At 35.9% G+C, this 14631-nt stretch overlaps 1 protein-coding gene across 2 annotated transcripts in view; it reads left to right on the top strand.

The window, feature by feature from the left end:
• The window catches only part of ABCB7 (ATP binding cassette subfamily B member 7), a 114998-nt gene that overhangs the window by 67819 nt on the left and 32548 nt on the right, over positions 1 to 14631 (top strand). For both annotated transcript variants that reach the window (XR_004230609.1, XM_031944809.1), the window contains exon 5: positions 14328 to 14460. Coding sequence is in view for 1 of the 2 variants with exons in the window: in XM_031944809.1 (XP_031800669.1) it covers positions 14328 to 14460 (133 nt within the window). In the remaining variant the exon portion in view is untranslated. The remainder of the gene's footprint in view (positions 1 to 14327; positions 14461 to 14631) is intronic.

Below are 14631 nucleotides of genomic sequence, written 5' to 3'. Positions count from 1 at the left end.
TGCTGTGTATGTACACTAAACCACTTAGGTATGTTTATGACTTTTCTAAGTATTCTTAGTTACAGAATGAAAGGTTAGACTCGATTTTCTTTCTTTCTTCTTTTTTTTTTTTTTATTATAGTAACTTTTTATTGACAGAATCCATGCCTGGGTAATTTTTTTTTACAACATTATCCCTTGCACTCACTTCTGTTCCGATTTTTCCCTCCCACCCTCCACCCCCTCCCCTAGATGGCAAGCAGTCCTGTATATGTTGAATATGTCCTAGTGTGTGCAGATCCAAACAGTTTTCTTGTTGCACAGGGAGAATTGGATTCAGAAGGTAGAAGTAACCCGGGAAGAAAAACAAAAATGCAAACAGTTTACATTCATTTCCCAGTGTTTTGTTTTTTTTTTTCCTTTGGGTGTAGCTGCTTCTGTCCATCATTGATCAATCGAAACTGAATTAGGTCTCTTTGTCAAAGAAATCCGCTTCCATCAAATTGCATCTTCATACAGTATAGACTCGATTTTCAAAGTGCATTTCATGTGGATCACAACATAGAATTTTACCTTTCTTGTTGCTATTTACTTCCTTTTTTTTTCTTATTTTTTTCCTTTTTGATTTTTTTTCTGCAGCATGATAAATGTGGAAATATGTATAGAAAAAATGCACATGTTTAACATAAGTTGAATTCCTGTTTAGGGAAGGGAGGGAGAAAAATTTGGAACACAAGGTTTTGCAAGGGTGAATGTTGAAAACTATCTTTGCATGGATTTGGAAAATAAAGTTATTATTTAAAAAAATTAAAAAGCAAGTGCATTCCAGCTCTGGACACTCTGATTTTAGGAACCAGAAAGAGGAAACTAATGTATGTTTTGAGCAGTGACATAATGTCTCCAACTAATAGCCTGTTATTAGTGCCATATTAGTGAATAATGTTTTTATGTCTTTATATGTTTGAACCTTGCTCCAGCTTCACACTTGGTATATACAACCATGTTTCCTTTTGTTTACTCTTTTGCCTTGTTCTCTTCCAATTTTTGGATTTTATTGGTGTTGTTGCTAATCCTACTGACAGAGACCACGGCTCATCTCATTTATTTTAGTTGTTTCCAATGTCATTGTGTGCCTTTTTTTGTACTATTTTTTTTTCTAATTACATGTAAAAACGATTTTTAACATTCATTTTTTAAAATTTTGAGTTCCAAATTCTCTCCCTCTGCCTCTTTCCCCCTTTTCTTGAGAATATAGGTTGTACATGTTCAGTCATACAAAACACATTTCAAATTAGTCAAGTTGTATGAGAAAACACAGACCAAAAAGGAAAAAATCCTAAGAAAAATAAAGTTAAAAAAAACTGTGCTTCAGTCTGCATTCAGACTTTACTAGTTCTTTGTCTGGAGGCGGATAGCTATTTTTCATCATGAGTTCTTCACAATTGTCTTACATCATTGTATTGCTGAGAATAGCTAAGTCATTCACAGTTGATCATTGTACATTATATTTTTCAGTTGTCAGATTGAATTTATTCCCTTTTTATTTTATTTTAATGAGGATTATTAAACTGAACAGTGAAGTGACATATAATAATCTTGACTTTTAAGTTTTTTTTAAAGTGCCATCTTTTTTTTTAAACTTGCAAACAAAAAAATAAAAGTGCTATAGTCCTATGGCATTAGTGATCGGTCAGAATTGAAAAGAAAACATTTTTGAATTAGCAATTTAAGTTAACAAAAGATATGTTTTACAGAAATTTGATCTCATTTAATTTTTCTGGAATACTATAATAATGTAAACTGAGGCAGACTTGCTTATATGATCTGATCCTCATTAACTAAAAGTCCCATCCATACAAATCCCATCCATACCAACACAACATAATTGTGTTGGTAACACCAGTCTGCTTGATTTTTATTTGAGTCTACCTCCTATTTTCCCTTTAACATCTTGGTATATTGCTTCCAAAGTTATATTGTGTTGATTTGAAAAATGTAATGAAATGTACCTTTTCTGAGAAGGGAATGTACTGTCCTTGCAGTAGTTCCCAAAGCCATTAATTGGGAAAACTGATTTGTATCTGGAATGTTTTTTAACTCACATAGCCTCATTAGTCCAGGAGCCTTGTTAACCTTTGGTCAGACAAATTGTAGGATATGATTCGATAAGACTGCATTAATACAAGAATTTTCATAAACAGCTGCTTCACTTGTCACAAAACTCCTGCTGGTAGTATTGGGTGGTTCATTAAACATAGAGAAAAGTGGATGAGTCCTTTTAAATTGTTCCACTCCTGGGGGACTTTCATCTCATAACTTAGTACATTGAAGACTATGTCAGTCAGTTGTAGGGGGGTTTTGTGTGTTTAATTTGTTTCCATCTTTATGTAGTTGAGCTGTGAAATAAGATGAAGCAGGCTTGTTTTGTGAATATAATAGTAGCTAGCTTTCAGCTGGCCTCTCCCCCCCCTCCTTTAAATCAAGGTTACATGATTCTGCAGCTTATTTCCAGCTTCTATTTCTGTCTCATTAGGTTGGTAGTTTCATGATTAAATTAATAGTTTAAATGGAAAACCATTGAACAAATTCTTTGTAAATTTTATATATCTTTAATATAGAATCCTCTGTAATTATTTGTACAGATTATTCAAATCTATTGGTTACCTTCCCAAAATTGTGATCTCAAAATGTTAGTATCAAATGAGTGGATTTTTTTTTTGTCTTCCTTAAACTTTTAAAAAAATTATTATTAAAGCTCTTTATTTTCAAAACATGCATGGATAATTTTTCAACACTGACTCTTGCAAAACCTTGTGTTCCATTTTTCCCCTTCCCCCCACTCCCTCCCCTAAATGGCAAGTAATCCAATATATATTAAACATGTTGAAATTATGTATGTTAAATCCAATATATGTGTATATATTTATAAAATTATCTTGTTGTATGAGAAAACTCAGATCAAAAAGGGAAAAAATGAGAAAGAAAACAAAATGCAAGTAAACAACAACAAAAAGAATGAAAATGCTATGTTGTGATTCACACTCAGTCCCCACAGCCCTCTCTCTGGGTGTAGATGGCTCTCTTCATCACAAGATCATTGGATCATCTCATCTCATTGTTGCAGAGAGCCACATCCATCAGAATTGATCATCATATAATCTTGTTGTTGCCATTTACGATGATCTCCTGGTTTTGCTTGTTTCACTCAGCATCTGTTCCTGTAAGTCTCTCCAGGCCTCTCTGAAATCATCCTGCTAATCATTTCTTATAGAACAATAATATTTCATTACATTCATGTGCCATAACTTATTTAGCCATTCTCCAACTGATGGATATCCACTCATTTTCTAGTTTCTTTCCAATGAGTAGATATTTGTAAAGCTCTTTGCATAGTGCCTGACACATAGTAAGCACTTAATAAGTGCTTGTCCTTTCCCTAGGTCCCTTTCCATATGTCTCAAGCACTCAGTTATACAGGTTTTTTTTTTTTTTTCCCCACTTAAGACTACTACTTTGAAAAAATCTCTTTCCTATTTCCCCAAAAAGAAGAAATTTATATATTTATTTCTAAACCAGAAAGATAATTTCATATGAAAAATAAAAATAACTTATGCACTGAGTTCATTTCCAATTTTTTTTTAAAGTAGAGAAGAAAGATGCATGTAGATGAAATTGGAATTCAGTACTTTATTTTTTTAAACACCTATTCATCATTTTAATGAAGTTTTTCAAAAACTCCATTCTTCCCTCAATGTCCAGAGAATTGCCCAAATGTTTGATTCACTCCTTTTTCCCTTTCATCTACTAGTTTCCATCAAATCTTCCTTTAGTGTTTTCTGTGCCTAATTTTCCACCATCACCTTTTTAAGAGAGGTTGTTAAGTAGAGGAACAAGGGATTTACTTGTCCTTCCAGAAGTGTTTAGATTAAAACAAGGCACTTCTTTTCTAGTAGTACAAACTAGAGAGTCATTAGATATGGCAGGCTACTATGGAAGAAATCAATTATCGTGAGTTCAAATGATAATTTCATTTGGAAGGAATGTTGAAGGTCACCTAGTCTGAATTTTGTCTGACTCATGACTTCCTACAACATCCCTGAAAAGTCATCATTCTCTGTGTTTGAAAACTTCTAGTGTCTGGGAATTGAGGCAGCCTATTCCATTTTTTAGACAGCTGTAAGTTTTAGCAAATTCTTCTAAAATTTACTTCCTTGTAGCTTCCACATATTATTCTTCATTTTGCTTTCTAGGGTTGAATTGAATGATTCTGATCCTTCTTCCATATGACAACCCTTCAAATATTTGCTGATGGTCATGATGGGTTGTTTTTTTTTTTTTTATTGTGAAAGCTTTTTATTTTCAAAACCTATGCATGGATAATTTTTCAACATTGATCTTTGCAAAAACCTTGTGTTCCAAAATTTCCTCTCCTTTCTCCCACCCCCTTCCCTAGGTGGCAAGTAATTCAATATATGTTAAATGTGTTAAAAATATATATTAAATCCAATATATGTATACATATTTATAAAATTATCTTACTGCACAAGAAAAATCAAATCAAACAGGAAAAAAATGAGAAAGAAAATAAAATGCAAGCAAACAACAACAAAGAGAGATTGAAATTGCTATATTGTGAACCACACTCATTTCCCACAGTCCTTTCTTTTGGTGGAGATGGCTTTCTTCATCACAAGATCATTGGAACTGATCTGAATCATCTCTTTGTTGAAGAGAGCCACGTCCATCAGAATTGATCATCGTATAATCTTGTAGGTACGATGTTTTAAGGCTTCTCTTTAGGCTCAGCACTTCTAATTCCCTTAAGAAACCATGATTGGGCAGGACTTCTAGTCCCTACACTATTCTGATCACCTTTCTTTGACAAGCTGGAGTACATCAAACATTTTTTTCTAAAATGGATACCTTATTGAATAAAAAAATTTTAGAAATGGTGTGACTGTAGTTTAGTATAGAGAGATTATCATTTTTCTTGTTCTAGACACCATACTTTTAATAAATACAATCTAGATTATATGAGGATGGGTTTTTTTGTTTGTTTGTTTTTTGCTTACAACATCATTTAATCATTTTGAGTCCACTGAACATTGTTGTCCCTTCCCCCCCTATCATTTTTGTGTTATCTGCTTTGATTTGTGAATTCAAGTCCAGGATTTTACAATTATCTGTTTTCTATTTTGTCCTAATAGATTTAACTATCATTTCAAAGTATTGATTTTTTAGGTCTCTTTTCTGTCAGCTAATATATTAACTCTTGCTTCTAGATTTGTGTCCCTTGCAAAGTTAGGAAACTTGCTATTTATAGCTAGATCACTGATAAAATTGTTGAACAGAATAGGAGCAGTGACAGATCTTAGAGGCATTATAATAGGCAGGCTTCTGGGTAGGTTGACCTTGTTCCATTTATCACCGCTCTTTTGGTCTATTTAATAAACCATTTCAAATCCACTTAATTATGTATCTCTATCTTCATTAAGCAAATCAACAAACATTTATTAAATGAATATATGAAACAGAATGAGCTAAGTGCTAGGGATACAAGAACTTTGTTTTTTTTCTTTGTTCTTAGTGAGCTCATGTCTTCTGCACAGGGGGATGTTTTGAGAGACTGCCAAATGCTTTGACATCAAGTATACACACACAGAGAGAGAGAGAGAGAGAGAGAGAGAGAGAGAGAGAGAGAGAAAGAATGAGAATATATAATATACCAATTTAGTAACATAATAATAGTCAATATTTATATGATGTTTTAAAGTTGGTAAAGTGCTCGTTTGATCTTCGCCATAACCCTGTGTAACAGGTACTATTATTATCCCCATTTTACAGATGAGGAAATTGAAGGCTGGGAGAAGTTCATTGACATAGTAGGTATCTGAGGCAGCATTTGAACTCGGGTCTTTCTGATGCCAAGTTCAATACTTTATCTACTATCCACTTAGCTACCTCTTTATTGTTATAAAAAGAAATTTGCCGGCACGAATACCAGTGAAGGTGAGAATATCTATGACATGCTTCAATGTGACAAGCAGACTATTTATCCTGGTGTCGAGGTTTGGTGTAAGGGAATAGAGAACCTTAAAGAAACCAATGGAACCAGATTTTGCAGGACTTTGAATATGCCAAAATATAGTGGTTGGATTTCATCTGTTAAGTTTTTGGAAGATGTTGTTCAGGAAGTGTTCGTAAGGACAGAGAGAGACTTAAGGTAATGCTATCTATTAAAAGACCTATAATAATGCTGTGGGAAAGGAGAGACAAGATTACATGCAAGTTTATGACTTCATTGTATAAGATTAGATGTTCTTTGGCTTTTTATAAAATTAATCATAACATGTTTGTATGTACGTATATATATATAGAAAATTTCAGTGGTTGAAATATTTTATTCTCCAAATAGATTCTTCCTGAGCCTTTGCAAACTTCAGCACTTGAAGCACTTGGTGTCTAGCCTCTCCATTCATGGATGTAAATTGTATACTTTCTTTTAGATACCTTTTTTATTTAATGTTTCATTTTTTCCCCAAATACTTATAAAAGTAATTTTTTAATATTCATTTTTTAAATTTTGAGTTTCAAATTCTCTTTTTTTTGCTTCTCCCCTCATTGAGAAGGCAAGCGATTTGATATAGGCTATACATGTGCAGTCATGCAAAACATTTTCATATTAGTTATGTTCTGAAAGAATAAAACAACCTATCCCCCCTAAAAAAAAAAAAATCTCCATTCAGACTCTATTAGTTTTTTTTCTTTTTTTCCTGGAGGTGGACATTATTTTTTATCAAAAGTCCTTTGGAATTGCATTGGATCATTGTATTGCTGATAACAGCTTATTCATAATTGGTCATGTACAATATTGCTGTTACTGTGTATGCTCTTTTCCTGGTTCTGCTTCATTTTGCATCTGTTCATTTATGTTCTTCCAGGTTTTTATGAAAGAATCCCACTTGTCATTTCTTATCACACAGTCTTCCATCATAGTCATAGACCAGAACTTGTTCAGTCATTCCCTAGTTGATGGATATCTCAGTTTCCTATTCTTTGACACCACAAAAAGAGCTGCTAGAAATATTTTTTGTATGTAGAAGTCTTTTCTTTTTTCTTTTTTTTTAAAAATCTCTTTGGGATACAGACTTAGTAGTGATATTACTGATGATATTACATGATTTTGTATCCCTTTGGATACAGTTCCAAATTGCTTTCCAGAATGGCTAGATAAGTTCACAGCTCCACCAGTGATTCTTTAGTGAACCAATTTTTGCACATCTCCAACATTTATCATTTTTCATTTATGTCATTACTTCTTATTAGCCAGTCTGAGAGGTATGAGGTGGTACCTCAGAGTTGTTCTAATTTGCATTTCTCTAATCAGTAGTTCTTTAGAATTTTTTTTTCATATGATTATATATAGTCTAGATTTCTTCATTTTGGTTCATATCAGTAAAGGGGCCTGTGTAATCTTCTGACCAATTGTGTGCTGCCCTGATTATTTGGGGCTGAGATTCAGAAGTTGCTGCCTCCAATTCAGTCCAATTGTATACATTTTTAAGATGGATATAACGAATTACTGTGACTATAACAATTCCTTACTTGTTGGCCAACCTTTTGACAAAGTGCCTTCTGTAGATGACATGCACAGAACATCTTGCCAATCCTATACCAGTGTGAGACATTACAGTGTAGGTTGGAGTGGAAGTTTTTTACTAGACTATATTAAAATGTTTCTTTTTGCTGTCAACATTCAGAGTGACCAGTCATCAGAAAATCCTGTCACTTTAGGAGATGTTTCCTTAAAAGACTAGATGTATGTGTATGTGGCGGGGGGAGCGTGTGGTCATGTACATGTGCACATATGTACATACTTTCATTATAAGGTTTTCAAAATGTGGTTGACACCAGAATTTATTGTTATTCCTCTAGAGTCTGGTTGGTTTTCCAATCAGACCGAGAGAGTCTGAACCTATCGCCTTGCAGGGCATGGTACAAAGCTTATCTCTTCACCCAGGCTTGCCTTGGGGAGAATGAGCTTGTATGTTCCCCTTGTGGGGAAAGGGAATAAAACAGGCTTCCTATTTTTCCTGTTGACTTCCTTTACAGCTTTCTGAGCAACACAAAACAGAAATGTTTTTACCATAGCAGTTTAGCACTTTAGTGCTACTAGCGTAGTCACTAAAATAACTTGTCTTCCCCAGGTAAACTTAGGTACCCATACTCATCCAATTATATCAGAATGAGGACCAGGAATAAATGCTTCCGGAGAAAAAGTGGCAGTCCATGGGGCGCCAGAGAAGACATTGAACTATTCACTTCCCTTCTCTGAGGCTCAGGATTTTCCTCCATAAAATGAGGGGGTTAGAACACATGATCTTCCAGGCCCATTTTGGCACTGCTATTCTTTGTGGCTAAGAATGATTAAGCAATTGTGGATATCATTTTCAAGTTTAAAGGACAGCTCATCTCATGCTGTTCTGAAGGGATGCCAACTGGTTTGTTTTTTTCCCAGGCTTTTTTATCACTTAAACCCAGTGGGATATGGGACAGGCCAGACTAATGATAGCTAGATTCCCTGAAGTAAAAGATGGCAGTTTGGAAAGATTCCATGGCTGAATGAAAAGATCATGTCACCATAGGATTTTAAGAGTGTAAAAGCCTTAGATATCATGTCATTCAACTCCTTCATTCTTTACAGAGGCCACAGTCTTGATAGGTGAGTAGAGCAAAAAATAAGTTGAAAGCCAAATAGGCAGAGTTATAGGAAGTTGGTTGACAGCAGAAGTGTGTAAGCGATTGATTTGGGTGGTTTCAACATGGGCAAGAAGGGTATTCCTGGGGGCAGCTAGATGGTGCAGTGGATAGAGCACCAGCCCTGAAGTCTGGAGGACCCGAGTTCAAATCTGGCCTCAGACACTTAACGTTTCCTAGCTGTGTGATGCTGGGCAAATCACTTAACCCCAATTGCCTCAGCCAAAAAAAAAAGGGTATTCCTCTATTCCTTCCTCCATCAAACACTGATTGTGTGCAAGGTAGCGTACCAAGTACTAGGGATAGAAAAAGGAAAACAAAACGAAACAAAACAACAGTTCTTGCCCTCTGTAAAGATCTTACATTCTATGGGGGGCAAGATATATACAGAAAAGAAGTAAATTGTAATTGGGATAGAGGAGTGATTCAGCCAAAGTGTTCGAGGAAAATTGGAGAGGTGAGAAATCACCTGTAGCTTGGTGTTGGTGTAGCTGGGAGATTGGAATCAATGAAGGAAGGCTTTGTGGAAAAAGGCAGCACCTGAGTTGAACTTTGAAGGAAGAGTAAGATTGCCATAGATTGCTAACTGAAGAGAACATAGGTGATGTGAATACATGGAAGCATGAAGGCAGCTTGAGAATGAAGAATGAGATCAAGGAATTGCTAGCATTCTGCTTGGTCTAGAAGATAGTGTGTTAAGGAGAGATGTGAAATAAAGCTGGAAAGCATCTTGGTTGTCAGTCTGAGGAGTTTCTGTTTTATTTTGATCTCAGTAAGGACTCATTAAAGGCTTCTGACATCATCAAAACTCTGCCTGAGGAATCTCCTGGACTTGTGACAGTTGTTTTTTCTGGTTCACAAAAGATCACTTTGAAAGCTATATGAAAGAGAGGGGAGAGAGAAGTGGCAAGTGGCTGGGAGAACTGTTTGTTCAAAGACTGACATAGTCTAGACAGATATTGAAAAAGTTTTGCATTAGAGTGAAAGAAGCATGAATGGAATTGAGGAACACATGGAGAATGATATCCAGATTTTCTTACAGCAGGAGTCTAGAGTAAGACTTTCATTTCTGCCAGCGCTAGCAAGAACAAGGTGAGACAGCCATTCTAAAGGCTACCAGAGTGGTGTGAGAACAGGAACTTGGCCACGGAACACCTAGTAGGCAGGAACCCACTCATTGGAACACAGAATAAAAGGGGCTTGGTTATATTGGACTAAGTATTAGCCCAATTTGTGTCTAGAACAAACTCCCAAACAAGGCTGATACTATGAACCAATGAGAGCTGGATTGACGTGTCCCATTATTTCTCCTTCTTGGGGCCATAGTTGCATCTGAAGTTGTAGGAAAGTCGAGTGACTCTGACTTCCCGAGCTGGGTACAGATAGTGGCTGGCATCTGTCAGACTTAAAATGTATTCAAACTTTGTTTTTTCTTTGAAAGAAGTCACTTATTCATTTAGATTACATTTGGAAATTCAGAAATCCAATCTACTACTCTGTAGATGTGTTGTTTTCTTTTCAAAATTTGAAACAGTTTGCTTCAGTGTCACACATAACACAAAGTTGCTTCATTTTATAAAGCTTTCCAACATCTGCTATGTACTTTAATGATATTGTTGGGTGTTAAAACACCTGCTTAGTTGCTAAGACACTCATATACCTTATATCGGAGCCTTGATTGGTAAGATTTAAATAGCTTCTATCAGTTGTAGCTAAAATTAGGATTGTTGTCAGTGCAGGCTTTATATTTAGTAAAAATGAATGGTGCAAGAATGGAATGTTAACAGGAGCTGGGATTTCTTTGTTTTTCTTAAGCCTTACAAGCATCTTCACGTGTTCTTAGACTTCAATGGGATGTGATTTCATCAATGTGGGCCCCCATTTCAACTGTGCAAATCATAAATCTTTCATGCCTTCTTTCACCGTGTACCTTGTGTCCATGTTTTCCCATGAGCCACAGGGGGTTCACTCAACATTCTGGACCTCTTAATATTGCATATGTATCAAAGTAGCACATGAGTTGTCTATCTGTTGTCCTTTATTCTCACTGCATGACTGGCTTACCTCCTTTTTCTGGTCCTTTGTCTCTTTAATTATATTTTTTACTCACTTCTTATGTGCAAGTTATCATTGAAAATAATTGGTTTATATTCTACCATGTCTTTTCATTGCTTTTTGTGTAATTTTGATTTCTTGGAGATTATGGAATTCCATGTTTTGTAGCCATATAAAATTACTTGGAGAATATTAGTGTAAAATAGATATATTTTTCTTTCAGGGAAAAGCAGTTTCCCAAATGTGACTTAGCTTATTTTCATTCTTTTGTTTAATCCTGCCTCCATTTCATTGTCTGTTACTCTGCAGTGTCTGCCTGGGTGTGTATGTGCACATATGTGTGTGTACATGTACATGTGAGCACACACTAATGGTCACTGGTTCTCAAGGACCAACTTATTTATAATCTGGATTATAGTAATTCTTTACTACTTGCTTGCTCCTATGTGGATTGTTTGGCCAAACTCGTTGAGTGATTGTAGAGCATCTTGTTTCGAAGGCTTGGCAGTATTCCACGGCTTCATGCACTCAGTATGCTATCATCCATTAACAGGAACATCTGGAAGACCTCTGTCTATCTATAAGCAATTCCATTTTAAGTCAGACTTGGCTTTGGATATTCTCCATGCATGACAGCAGCAACTACCTCTGGTGATCATGCATTTCTTTATATTAATAATCAAAGGCTCACAGAAAATAAGTTCTCTCTGTTATATCTAACAGCAGGGATTCTTAACCGAGGTTCATGAACTTTTTAGATAGGTAGGTAGATAGCCGTATTTCCATATAATAGGTTTCTTTTGTAATTCTGCAGATTTTATTCTTTTAATAACATTATTCTGAGGAATCAGAGTCAGTAGGCTTCACTGGACTGCCTCAGAGATCCATGATACTAAAAAGCATAAGAACCCTTATCATAGAGATGCCCTCCCATGCCCCCCCCTTTTTTTTTCTGAGTCAATTGGGTTAAGTGACTTGCTCAGGATCCCACAGCTAAGAAGTGCTAAGTGTCTGAAATTAGATTTGAACTCAGATCTCTTGACTTCAGGGCTGGTGCTGTATCCACTGGGCCACTTAGCTGCCCCCCATTTACTTTTTTTGATCCATATTTTATATACAGTCATATATTATCATCCCTACTAGAATTAAGATCCTTGGATACAAATAGTTTATTTTTTGTCTCTGATTTCATTCATATTCACAGTGTCTCGCTTAGAGTGAGTGCTCAGTAAATACTGATTGATTGATTAGAAGTCAGCTAATCTAGTTTCAAATCCCACCTTTGCCTTAGACTAGTTTTGTGACCGTGGGCAAAATTCATTTTCTTGTTTGGGTCTCACTTTCTTCATTTGTTAAATGGAGGGGTTGAACGAAATGATCTTCTTGGGGTGTGTGTGTGTGTGTGTGTGTGTGTGTGTGTGTGTGAATATATCTAAAGATCCACATCTTTGTCTCCTTTCCCCTTCTCACAGTTCCACTTTGCTCGATTTGATTGGCTGATTGCTACTACAAAGAATCCTGCTGTGAATATTTTTGTATATATTGAATTTTCATTTCTGTCGTTTCTTTCCTTGGAGTGTGTTCTTAGTAGTGGGCTCTCTTGAAACTTTGCTCACATTTTAGTCATTCCAAATTGAATCCAGAATGTTTGAACCTCTAAGCAATTCCACCAATAGTGTATCTGCCTTCCCACAGTCCCTCAAACATTATCTTTTACTGGAACTTGGCTTTTTTTGGGGGGGGCTTACTTTTGAGGTAAGACTGCAGTTGTTTGATTTGGGTTTCCCTTATTATTAGCTTCTTCAGACTTGGTCATTTATGGTTTGCAGTTCTTTTGCAAACAATATATTTCTTTGGGCCACTTATCTGTTGTGCACCGGCTCTCGATACTATATAGGGAATCAACACAAGTAGCACCAAATATTCCCTAATAGATAAATTTTCAAAGGAAATGAATTTGCATGTTCTTAATGAAGAAATTGGATTTTTCCTCAAGTAGAACTTGAATCTAAGAGACCTCTTGTACCTTGAGTTGTAGATTTAGTGCTGCAATGACCCCGCAAGGCCACATAATTAGTCCTGATCTCTCATTTTACAGATGAGGAAACCAAGACATAGGGAAGTTAACTGTCTTGCCCAAGGTTTGATTGTCTGATTACTTTGTAGCACTTTGGGGATGTGAGGTTACCCTTGTGGTTCCACCATATGTTGGCTTTTAAAAGTTTATATTTTGAAGTTGATTATACTTTTTCTAGTTATTATGGCAAATTTTAGTTACTGATATTCCATTTTAAATATTGTCAGTTTTACCATCATTTGAATGAACTATGACTATGTATTGAGGCAGTTGCTTTCAACTTTTCATTCGGAAACATTAATTGAATCTACACGTACAGGGAATTGTGCTCGATACTTAGGGGATTAAGAAAGGCCTTATTAAAGGAACTCGAGTAAGTTAAAGTCATATTGTCAAAGGAATTAGAAGAAACTTTTAAAGTTGACTAGCCTTCGCTTCCCATTTTATACCACCTCAACCCGCTCTCTGGATTTGGGACAGCTGCCTTTTCTCACATAGGGGATAACTGCTCCCTCACTTCCAGCTCCTTATTAGAATGTGCACTCCTCAGTGGTAGGGACTGTCGTAGTAGCTTGTGTTTTTATTCTCAACACTTAGCATAGTGACTGGCACTTAATAAGTGCTTACTAAAATGTTGGCTTGCTCTCTATCTTGGAAAGCCCTGACGAGGAAGAGATTTGCCAGAAGCCACATGGGTAGAAGAGATCCAAGGTTAGAACCTAGAACCTTTGATTAAGTCAGAGGTTATAATACACAGTAGCTGCCTCTCAACCAAACTTGGACACCGTCAAGGCAGAAAGATGTACACAGATGTCTACAGGAAAAGGCAATACAAGGTTGCCTGAATTGAAGCATAGAGAATAGGTCTTCTTATCCCTAGTGCTTAGCATAGTACCCGATACTTAGTAAGTGTTGATTGATTTGGACCTGGCTGATGAGAATGGTGCAAATGAAAAATTAGAGTAGAAAAATTAGAGAAGAGTTACTACCACTATGATCTTGGGGAAAAATCACCTAACTTCTGAGCTTTAGCTGCTTCAAATAGAAAATGAAAAGATTCGACAAAGATGATCTCCAGGGATCCTTCTAGCTCTTAAGTCCCACTTTTAGTTAGGACAACCTGGGAAGTCTTTGTGGAGGAAGTGACATAGTCATTATTTAAAGAAATTTGGGGCAGTTTTGGGGAGAGGTTGGGTAATTCTTACCTTTACTCTGCCATCTTGGCTCCACCTCCTGAGGAAGTGACATTGAATACTTTTTATAGCAGTGAGATCAGTGGGAAGTACAATCTCTGGGATGACTGCTCCCAGTGTCGAGGATTTTTTTTCTGTCATGACCTATTTTCATTGAGTGGTTAAGTTACAAATAAGATGACAGGCACTAATATAAGATAAATATTTATGCATTTCTGTATAAATATTTCAGCACAGTATGGATAATTACTTTTTTTTTTTTAAAGGCTATGAATATAGTAGTTCCCTTTATGTTTAAATATGCAGTCGACAACCTCAACCAGATGTCAGGAGATGTGTTAAACTTGACTGATGCACCAAATACAGTAGCAACCATGGCAACAGCAGTTCTGATTGGCTGTAAGTGTTCTTTCATATCTCTACAGGTGTTAATTTTCTTCTGGAAGGAGTTTGTCATAGATTAGCTGATATAACCTTTTCACTACTAACACAACTTAGCATTTAATGTATTTATTATTCTTTTGGGTGGTGGTGTTGTTTTTTTTTTTTAGTTTTTAACCTCATGTTAAT

This window comes from Sarcophilus harrisii, chromosome X, assembly GCF_902635505.1.
Source record: "Sarcophilus harrisii chromosome X, mSarHar1.11, whole genome shotgun sequence".
NCBI lineage: Eukaryota > Metazoa > Chordata > Mammalia > Dasyuromorphia > Dasyuridae > Sarcophilus > Sarcophilus harrisii.
The sequence above is the reverse complement of the archived record's forward strand: the minus strand, read 5'-3'. Positions and strand labels throughout refer to the sequence as shown.